This window comes from Phalacrocorax carbo, chromosome 3 (assembly GCF_963921805.1).
Source record: "Phalacrocorax carbo chromosome 3, bPhaCar2.1, whole genome shotgun sequence".
Classification (NCBI taxonomy): Eukaryota; Metazoa; Chordata; class Aves; order Suliformes; family Phalacrocoracidae; genus Phalacrocorax; species Phalacrocorax carbo.
Window position 1 is genome coordinate 37,316,636 of NC_087515.1, and position 10,022 is coordinate 37,326,657.

The window sequence follows — 10,022 nt, forward strand, 5'->3', positions numbered from 1 at the left end:
TTGTGAGAAAGTTGACTTTTATTGTCTTTCTACTTGGCTGCCTCACAGTGTGCTGGGCCTCTTCTAGCCGAGCCAATCTTACTAGTCATTATTGTTTCTATAGTTAGGTATTTAAATATGATTTGGATTAACTGGAATCCTTGCTGAAGGTACTTAGCAGGGGTAGCAGACTTGGTCTACCACAGGCAAACTGTTTGAAATTAAACCTGCTGGATTCAGGAATCCATGGGGCACTGGGCAAGAAACAAGAACATGACAGAAGTCATGTCTTCCACAACCCCACAAGACATTGTGAAGGAGACAGCAGTCATATGGGCAAGGAGGAGCTGCTTAGGTGGTCTGCTTGGACTCCAAAAGGAGTTTCATGTGGTCCCTCCTCAAAGGCTTTGAAGAAACGTGCAGTGGAAGAAAAAGGAAGGTCTTTTTTCAGTCAGATAACAATTTATGTATGTAAACTGTAAGAAAAGCCTATAGAGAGCATTTAAATATATGACCCCACATTGGCTCTGCAAGTACCTGCTTGCAAACATCTGGTCACTGGGAGAGCATCCTAAAGTAGTGCTGGTTTATGCTTGTACCTGCTGTTACAGTATTGCTTGGGTGTTTGCTGCTGTCTCCGGTGGGACAACCTGTTGGGCCCTGGGTTGTTTCTCAGCCTGTTCACAAAGTGTCCCTAGCTTGGTTTGCTCTCTAGTGCCTCCATTTGTGGCAGTGCTGTGTGTGTATCTCCTTGAATTTACATTACTGGGCCTGTACTTCTTCCATGGAGATGCGGGAGCTGGCTGCCAAGGTCTTCAGTGTAGACTGCATGGTTCCAAGGCCCTGTGTAGCCTTCTCAGCTAGTGATGACCTTCCAGCCCAGCCTGTAAATCCAAGATGTGATCCTCATGTTGGATTGATTTATTGTCATAAACAGCCTTGCTAGACACTGTGAAGGTCTCTGTGGAGCAAGGGCATTAAGGTAGTCCTTAAGGGTGAGCAGTGGCTGGTGTCCTGGATTGGGCCAGTGGTGCTGGGAGCACACAGCCATCCTTTTGGTTGGCTGGGGAGGCCACACAGCTGTAGACTGCTCCTGCACTGGGGTGGAACTGGGGCTAGAACTGAGGCTGTTAGGTAAGACCTCAACAGTCAGAGCCTTTGACTGAAGATCAGAAGTGAAGGAGCAAATGTGTCCATAGGTGACTGGGAAAATGGATGGAGAAGAGGGGGCTGATTCATTGAAAACAGAAGGAGGCTGTGCAGAAGGGCTGGGATTTACCTAAACCTCAACCTGCTGAGACTCAGACTCACTCAAGCCTATAGGAGGGCATTTAAACTGCGGAACAGGGAAAGCTGAGAATTGCAGAAGAGCTCTGTACTCAGTGTGACCCATCCTCTAGGGTTGAAGGCTTCTGAATTGCAAGTGAGAGAGGGCAGAAAGAGACAGCTGCCATGGGTAAGGGGGAGACAGCCCAATTTAAATGGGTTGTTGAAAGCCAGACCAAGTATATACAATCTCGTCACATCCAATGTCTAAGAAAAAGGAGGGGATAAAGATACCTTTCTGAGGTGTCAGTGGCACCAGGTGTCACATTCTGGCAGGATCACTGAGACAGCACAGGAGTGTGGAAGAGGTGCTGCCTGGGGGGATGAATTATTAGAAAAACTTATGTATACCTCTGATTTGAGCCTTAAGTTATTAACATAGTCGGTATGGATTGAAATTGCTGGATGAGAAAAGGCAAGTGTAGAGTAATGACTGTATGGGGTGATGAAAATGTCTGAGATCCTGTAGAAGAGGTTGGAGGGGTGGAGAGAGCAGAAATCTGTTACTAACAGGAGACGTCATTTATCCCTGTGTGACCTGGAGAAAACGTTCCACCAGAGTGCAATGCCAACTCTAAACCTGTAGCTTTGGTAAACGAACATGTTGTGAAGCAGCTGGTCATGGAACTAGTGAGAGGAAAATTGAGCCTTGAGTTCTCCCAGTCAGTGTCTAAACACTGCTATTGAAGAGCTGCTCTGTGGTGGGGACCATCATTTACTGAGATGAAATGTCCTTGTAGGACCAGTAAAAGGAAAGAACCTGTCACACACTGTTATGCCTGGCAGCACAGCATGCTGTATACAAATGAGGAAACATGTTAAAAGGAAAGTGAAAGGAGCAGCCAGGATGTTCAGAGGTCTGTAGGTATCCTGCAGAAAGCTGCAGATATATTCAGATTAGGACAATAGAAACAGTGGAAACCCTGGCAGGGTCCTAACAGAAGAATTGCTCTATATCCTACACCTCTGTGGCCACCCCTGAAAATCTGCAACCTAGTATCTCCATCTGCACACCAGGTGAATTAGGAGAAGCTTTTCCTGGGAAAGCTGACAGGTGAGATCCAGTGATAAAGCCTGCTTGTACCTTAAAGACTGGTGTTTGAGCAGCCCACAGGATGTGGAGGGGTTCCTTGGCAAATAAATAATGGATGGAAAAAGGGGAAACAAAGGTGGAGACTCACACTATGGTGGCAAAGGTGGTCCTGCTGCTCCAAGGTGTTGACCATTGTGATCTGGGAAGAGTACCTTGGAGTTGCACTGAGCAGCTCTACCAATATGTCAGCTCAGAGACCTAAAAAAAAGGCAAATTTAAGTGCTGGGAAACAAAACAGGACATCGCTGTCCTGCTGTGCTACCTGCGGTGTGGTTCTGTGTGCAATAGTGTGGTCTTCAGAGCCTTGGGAAAGGGGAAAGCAGAAAGGGAAGGTGGAGGCTGCTGCTGGAAGTATGCAGCAGTAGCAGCCTGAGGCAAGGAGCCCTCCATGGAAAAGGGGGAGCAGAAAGGAAGGCAGCAGAAATCTGTGGAAGCTGTGGTGGTACAGGGAGGGCAGAGAGGCTCAGCAGCACATTGATGTTGTGGTGTTGACTGAGACCATATATTAGTGAGATGCGGCAAGGTGGGGCTTCCTTGCCCTGCACTGCAGTGGTGGGGGATCACTTGAGAGAGAAATAGCTGCTGGCTAGGAGATAGGGACCCTGCCTCCAACTCAGCAGGGTCATAGGTCCCCTGTTGGTCTGGGGTGGCCCCATCTTGTCCCTGCACCCAGCATTGTTGCTGCAGACCATGGCGTGTGGGGCTGGCAGTCTGCTGGCAGGTTTGCTCCTAGACTGTGAGTTGCTTGGACATGTGGGTGTCAGGCTCTGTGTCCCACAGGGGACCTCTCCACAGTGCTCTGTGCGTGTGACAGGCCAGCGGGGGTGTGCTGGGGTCATGGTGACTTTGTTCCTCTCTTACTCCTGCCTTTTTCTCTCCCGTCTGTCTGTCTGTCCGTTTGTTCGTCTGTCTGTTTCTCTGCAGGCGTTTCTTTGAGGGAGTCTCTCATTCTGGTTCCCAGACTGAGATCGGCAGTCTGCACAGCCAGAAAGGGCAGGATCAAGAGTCGGGCAGCCCTGTGAGTTATACCACCACCACCACCTCTTGCCCCCTTCCCTCCCCAGCCAGCCCACTGTCCCTGCAGTGCCTGCAGAGCTCCCTCTGAGACCACAGCTCTTGGCAGCACCTGCCTGGGGCTGCTCCTTCCCTTCTTTCCTCTTCTTTCTCCCAGCGCAGGCAGACAGGTAGCGATGAGGGGCATCTTCTGGGGCCAGTCCCAGGGGGATGCTGGGCTCCCCTGTGGCAGTGTGTGTTCTGTGAGGCCAGGCACGGGTGACTGGCAGCCACCCTGCTCGGGGCACTCCATCCTGCTCTGACCCCGCTCCCTGTCCCCCAGGGTGAAGCAGACAAGCGGAAGCCAGGAGCGCTGCGACCACAGGAAGAGCCAGGAGTGGAGGTCCCTGCAGTGGTGAGTCCAGGCTATGGGATGTGGAGTGGGGCTGGAGCTCCCTCAGGCCCCACCTTGCTTTCTGGGGTACTAGGGGTGCCCACCAGCCTGGGAGCAGGACTGGGGGGACAAGTAGATTGGTCTGGAGAGCAGAAAGAATGGAAGGAGGATTAGGGGCTGCAGGAGGGTTAGGGTCTGCCCAGCCCTCTTGAGGCCCTGCAGGCTTGGCTTTCCAGCAGGGCCACCAGGCCTAGCCTGCATGGGGGCACCCATGGGTGCAGAGAGCAGTGTGTGTGAAGTAACTGTGTGTGGCCCTCAGGAGCTGGCTGCAGAGGAACCATGTTCACGGCTGGCCCCCGCAGAGGCTGCCACGAGGGAGGGCAGTGTGGACAGGCTGGGCCCTGGGACCAAAGCCGAGCTCCCCAGTGCTGTGTCCCCCAGGTAAGGCAGGTCTGCATCCCATACCAGGGCTAAGAGGGCTCACGTTGGCTCCCTGGAGCGAGAGGGGGTTGGTGGAGATGGGATTTCCTCAACAGCGTTACCTCTCCTGCTTCTTGGTCACAGCAAGGCAGAGAGCAAGCAGTTGTGGCGTCCCCGCAGCACCTCTGTGAAGGACCGGCAGAGCTCAAAGGGACAGGGTGGCCGCGCCAGTAGCCTGGACAGTGAGAGCTCTCCAGACTCATGGCACAGCACCCAGGTGAGGCCCTGGAAGCCCCCTTGTGTGGAGGCTTCTCACTTGGGAGCCCTGCCAGGCCTTCAGCCATGGGCAGAGTGGCCAAGGCAGCCGGCTGGGGTTAACCTTCATGGTGATGCTGTCATAGGTGCCCCGAAAGTCTGTTTATGATCAGCTGAACCAGATCCTGGTCTCGGATGAGCAGCTCCCTGAGAGCATTGTGCTGGTGAATGTCGCTGAGTGGCAGGGGCAGGTAAGCAGGCATGATGGGAGCTGGATGCATGGGGGGAGCTGTAAGCAGGGTGCCAGGGGATTCTCGCAATTGTGGCATGGTGTCCTAGGGAAAATGGCACCAGCTGTGCCCTCCTCTCCCACAGTGTGGCCCTTCTTTCAGGGAGACAGTGCATTTCACAGTGCTGAGCTATGTACACAAGAGTCTGATGTGTCTAATCCGCATCTGCCACACACCAGCATTGCTGGGTCCTCAAAGCATGATGCCACTGAGCAGTCCCAGAAAGGCTGGTTAATGGACTGTGCCTTGTGTCCTCGCTGCTTGGTCCTGGCTCCCAGTGGCCACACTGGTCAGAGCTTTGCTGTATGCCGTGGCAGAGGTGCCAGACTCCTGCTGCTGACACCAGGCCCTGGAAAGCAGCAGAGGTGCCATTTACCACTCAGAGATGGGAGAGTATGGCCTGCTGCTCCCAGGGAGCATTAACTGCATTGTCAGAGCTGGGCCTCTGGGCAGGGAAGCATGGGAGGCCTTCCTCCCTCATGCTGATCACCATTGTGTCCATGTGAGGACAAGCCCAGCTCCTGATGAGCACCTGCCTCCCCCATGCATGGAGGAGTTGACTGCTGAAGGTGAGCAGGACATGTACGTGTGTGCAAATATACAAACAGCAGTTATATAAAGCACTGGTGAGACCCCTTTGGGATCCTGCAGCTACATCTGACATCCAGAAACAGTGCTGGAAAATCAAGGCAGGGTTTGAGGCAGAAGAAATGGCTTCTCAGTGAGAGGCTGTGGAGCCTTGACCTAAGCCTGCAAATCCTTGGTGTGTTCCTGCTCTAGCTCTTGTCCTGATGGGGGAAAAGGAGCAATGTCCATTCCCAGACCCTGTCACGGCGTCCTCTAAGGCCCCTAGTCTAGCATGACTGCCTGTTTTACTACTGTTCGGCTGCATGTAGACACCTGAAGGGGCACAGAAGTATTTTGGAGTGCCACAGTGGAAGAGAGCAAGAGAAGGGAATGAGCAGAGGGTGACTGAGCCTAGAGTGGGGCCCTGGTGTGAGATGGTAGCATTTAAATCAGAGGGTCCCTGGATCAAGCCCTTTAGGTCAAGGATCACAGACTGGTTCTTGGGACAGTTTTGCCCTTGCCATTGCAGAGTGGTAACTGCTGTGTTCAAAGGTGAGAGCAGAGGGCTGGGGCAGAGCTGGGAGGAGTGGGGATGTCTGGGCATGCAGCCACGGGTGACCTGATGGTTTCAGCCTCCCTGCATGGCATGGGTAGGGACAGGGGCCATAGCTCCTTTCCCAGGAGGCACAGGGGCCAGGGCAGGCATGAACTGATGCTGGCCAGCATGGCCATGGCCCCCCACAGTGCCTTAACTTGAACTCTCTGCATTGGCAGTATGTGAGTGAGCAGCTCCAGGCGCACAAGCAGTTGGTTGTATCCACCTGCTCCGTGGCGGACATCCAGGCAGCCTTCAACACCACGGTCTCCCGCATCCAGCGATAGTAAGTTCAGCTTGGGCTCAGCCTGGCGGCTCCCTGTGACTACAGAGAAGGTCTGGGAAGGGCTCTGGCTCCTCCAGGACTCTTCAGGACCCTTTGGGATTGTGAGCATAACTATAGGAGCAGATATAGGCCCTGGGGAAAGCAGGGGATCCCAGTGCTGGTTGTGCCCATGGCAGCACTCAGCAAGCTGGAGATTGTCAGCAATGGGTTTCTGATGCTGGGTCAGCTGGCCTGGCAGGTCACGTCCCCTGCCCCCCAGAGCCACCTGCTTAGCGACTGCACATCCTTCACGGTCTCCTTTTCTCTCCCTTTGGCAGCTGTAATTGTAACTCCCACATGCCTCCCCCAGTGAAGGTGGTGGTGGCAGGAGACCAGAGTTACCTGAGTGTTGTCCTCCGTTTCTTCGTGGAGCAGCTGGCCAGCAAGACACCTGACTGGCTCAACTACCTTCGCTTCCTGCTTGTGCCACTGGGTGAGAGCCACTAGAAAACCAGCCCAGGACTGTCCTCTCCCACCAACCCAGGCTCCCCCGCCTGGAGCCAATGTCACCCTTCTTACCTGCAGGCTCTCACCCTCTGGCCAAGTACCTGGCATCGGTGGATAACAAATACAGCACTCTCTTCCTGGACACAGCGTGGCGGGAGCTGTTCAGCAGGGCTGAGCCACCCATCGCAGGTGAGGAGCGGGACAGGCAGGGGCCAGCTGTGCCCTGAAGGGGACCCCAGCTGCCACCACCTCACAGCTCTTTGCGCCTGCAGACACTGTGGACATTGCGGGCCGTGTTGCCCAGTTCATCGCTGGAGCCAGCCTCTCTCACCAGCTCCCCATCTCTGAGGCCATGCTGACGTACAAGCAGAAGAGGTGAGCATGGCCCCGGGGCATCTGTCCTGCCTGATGCGGCCCCCAGTCTGGGCTGTGACCGGGGCAGGGCTGTGGGAGACGGGACAAAGTGAGCGAGGCCCCATGCTCTACTCCACTGGCAAGCAGCATGGTGCTGAGGGGAGTTGGGGTTCCACAGTGAGAGGCCTGCAGCGCCATCCCCTGCCACCCCTGTGGTGTGTTCAGCCCCTCCAGCAGTTGTGGACTGTGACAGCCCCAACAGTGGGGCTGGGCTGCCAGGGCTGGGCTGGGCTAGGCGGGGGGCTGCGAGCCAGCACTGTGCCCGGGGGTTGACGCTCATGTTCCAGCTGCACTCTCACCTCTCCCTTCTCTTGGTTTCTGGCACCCAAGGAAGAGAAGTCTCTATTTTGATTTTTATATCAGGTATTGGCTTGTGCTTGCTGTGCCGCTGCCTGGCCTCCCCCTTCTCCCCATGTGCGTCCATCCCTCTTGCCGTGCAGAGGAGCCATAACCCCAAAGTGGGGCAAGGCTACCCTCCCGCATGCGAGCCCTCTCCCAGCACCGGAGGGGCCAACTCCTTGCCTCCTTGTGTAGTGTACCCTGTGCTGCCATGTCGGGGACAGGGGGTCCCATGGGAGGGAGGGCAGAAGAGATGGTCCCAGTGGCCGTGCGCCAGCATTGGCCCCTGCCAGCGAGGGCTTCCCTGGGCCATGAGTGCCACATGGTACTCGGTGCTCAGCGCACCCAGACACCAACCAGCCTCTCTTCCTTGCGCAGCCCCGACGAGGACTCCTGCCAGAAGTTTGTACCCTTTGTGGGGGTGAGTGTGTTGAGGGACCAGTGGGCAACGGGGGCTGGGGGGAGAGGGACGGTGTACTGCCCTGCTGGTGCTGGGGATCATCTGACTTGTCTGTCCTTGCAGGTGGTGAAGGTGGGCCTAGTGGAACAGTCCTTCAGCGCCTCCGGTGAGTCCCTGGGAGCCCACGGTCCCTAGCTCCCTTCTCCACTGAGGGGAGGCCCTTGTTTGTGTCCCCCAGCTTCCCCTGACCCACACTCTTCCTCCCCAGTGGACTCGGATGATGCCACAGTCTGTACCCCATCCCTGCTGAGCTCAGTGCCAGCTGCTGGTGGAGCGGCCCCCTATGGCAAGGAGACTGTGAGCACCCCACCACCCTCCCCGTCTGTCAGCAGTGGCCTCTCAGGTGCTGGGTAAGGAAGCCCCACTCAGGCTGAGGCAGTGGGTGCTGGGCTGGGAGGGTTTGAGGTGTTCACTGGCCAGGCTGCCACATCCTGGGGTTACTGGGCCAGTGTGCTCCCAGGGCAGGGTGCAGCAGCGCTAGGGGGAGGGAGAAGGGCAAGGCCAGCACCTGTGCGCTGCATGGTGCTGCCTGTCTTGCCCAGGTCTCTGAGCCCCGGTGTAGAGGTGATGGGCCTGCAAGTGGACTACTGGACAACACAAGGGCTGGACAGGAAGAAGGAGGGTGAGAAGCGGGAGACGGGTATCAAGAACACACTCAAGAGCAACTTCCGCTCACTCCAGGTCAGCCGCATCCCTGGCACAGGGGAGCTGGTGCCCCCTAGCACCATGGCCATGACTGTGGTCACCAAGGAGAAAAACAAGAAAGGTAACCAAGCCCACCCTGGGGTGCTCTCCGGCTGTGGGGATGTGGCCCATTGCAAAAGGGGCAGTGGGGGGGAGCCCACAAGGGGGCAGGGCTGAGTCCCATGCCAGCAGGGGCCAGTCAGTGCAGCCAGCGCTGGGGTGAGGGCTCCCACCCAGGGCCAGCTGGGGACATCCTAACACTGGTCCTGTCTGTCCTCAACCCCCAGTGATGTTCCTGAGCAAGAAACCAAAAGAGAAGGACCTGGAGCCCAAAAGCCAAGTCATCGAAGGGATCACACGCCTCATCTGTACTGCCAAGCACCAGAACACCATGTTGCGAGGTGAGGGGAGACGCAAGCCCCATGGGGCTGTAGGTGTGAGACCAAGCAGTGGAGGCTGCCTGTGGTAGGGCTGCACCTCACTGTACCCTCTCCTCTCAGTCTCCATAGATGGGGTGGAGTGGAACGATGTGAAGTTTTTCCAGCTGGCAGCACAGTGGCCAACACACGTCAAGTACCTCCCTGTGGGCATCTTTGGCTACTCGAAGAGTGTGTGAGATGCGGGGGCAGCCCTGGGATGGCGCTGCAGAGGGTCACAAGAGGAGACAGAGAGACGAACATGCTCTTGTCCCCCTCTCTTCTGCGGCCCAGCCCCTGCCTGCTCTGCAGAGGGAGATACCGCTCCCTGTGGGCCGAGACCCGTGAAGGTGAGGCCAGTGAGACCGGGTCTGTGCACCCTCCAACACCAGCCAGGGCACCATGCCATCTGCCTCCCCTGACCCCCAACAGCAGCCTGGGACAAGGGACGGCACCAGCCAGCAGAGACCCACAAAGGGCTCTGGGCCCTGCTTTCCCCCAGTGCACCTGCCTGGACAGCTCCCCAGCCCTCTGGGGCCCCAGCTGGGCTGGGCCCAGGCAGGTTCCCCAGCGCTGGAGCCAGCGGGATTGCTGGGGTTGGGGGCAGGTGCTGAGCAGGGCCACCAACCCCATACCGCCCCTTGCCAGCCCCACGCTGCTGTGCCTGGCCCTGCCCTGCAGGGCTGAGCCACAGCAGCTTTTCTCATCCTGCTGCAGCCCTGCTGCTGAGGCTGGCATGGCGCTGCTGAGGCTGGCCCCAGCCTGCTGGGGGTCACCCTCTTCTCCCCATCCCTTCCCAGCCAGCCCTGCCCCATGGTGCTGCCAGCTGGAGGTGTGGCATGGGGGCACCTGGTTTTTTTTTTTTACAAGATTCTATTTTTTTTAAATTTATTGTACGGTTACTTTTCGGGATTAATTTTAATAAATTAATGCTGGTACTATTAAGGCAGGGGCGTGTGTCCTGTGCCTGAGGGCATAGCCCAGCACAACTGGGTGAGAACAAATGGGGACAGGGGGTGGCTACT

General features: G+C 56.5%; 1 protein-coding gene across 1 annotated transcript in view; it reads left to right on the forward strand.

The window, feature by feature from the left end:
- The window catches only part of LOC104045558 (phosphofurin acidic cluster sorting protein 1-like), a 69,796-nt gene extending 59,854 nt beyond the window's left edge, over positions 1–9,942 (forward strand). Inside the window, exons 10-24 of the mRNA XM_064446555.1 lie at positions 3,323–3,416; positions 3,735–3,806; positions 4,105–4,226; positions 4,350–4,482; positions 4,607–4,711; positions 6,092–6,198; positions 6,516–6,670; positions 6,763–6,873; positions 6,957–7,059; positions 7,816–7,858; positions 7,961–8,003; positions 8,106–8,247; positions 8,440–8,663; positions 8,869–8,982; positions 9,082–9,942. Of these exons, the coding sequence (XP_064302625.1) occupies positions 3,323–3,416; positions 3,735–3,806; positions 4,105–4,226; positions 4,350–4,482; positions 4,607–4,711; positions 6,092–6,198; positions 6,516–6,670; positions 6,763–6,873; positions 6,957–7,059; positions 7,816–7,858; positions 7,961–8,003; positions 8,106–8,247; positions 8,440–8,663; positions 8,869–8,982; positions 9,082–9,197 (1,684 nt within the window). The 3' untranslated portion in view covers positions 9,198–9,942. The remainder of the gene's footprint in view (positions 1–3,322; positions 3,417–3,734; positions 3,807–4,104; positions 4,227–4,349; positions 4,483–4,606; positions 4,712–6,091; positions 6,199–6,515; positions 6,671–6,762; positions 6,874–6,956; positions 7,060–7,815; positions 7,859–7,960; positions 8,004–8,105; positions 8,248–8,439; positions 8,664–8,868; positions 8,983–9,081) is intronic.
- The last annotated feature ends 80 nt before the right edge of the window (positions 9,943–10,022 follow it).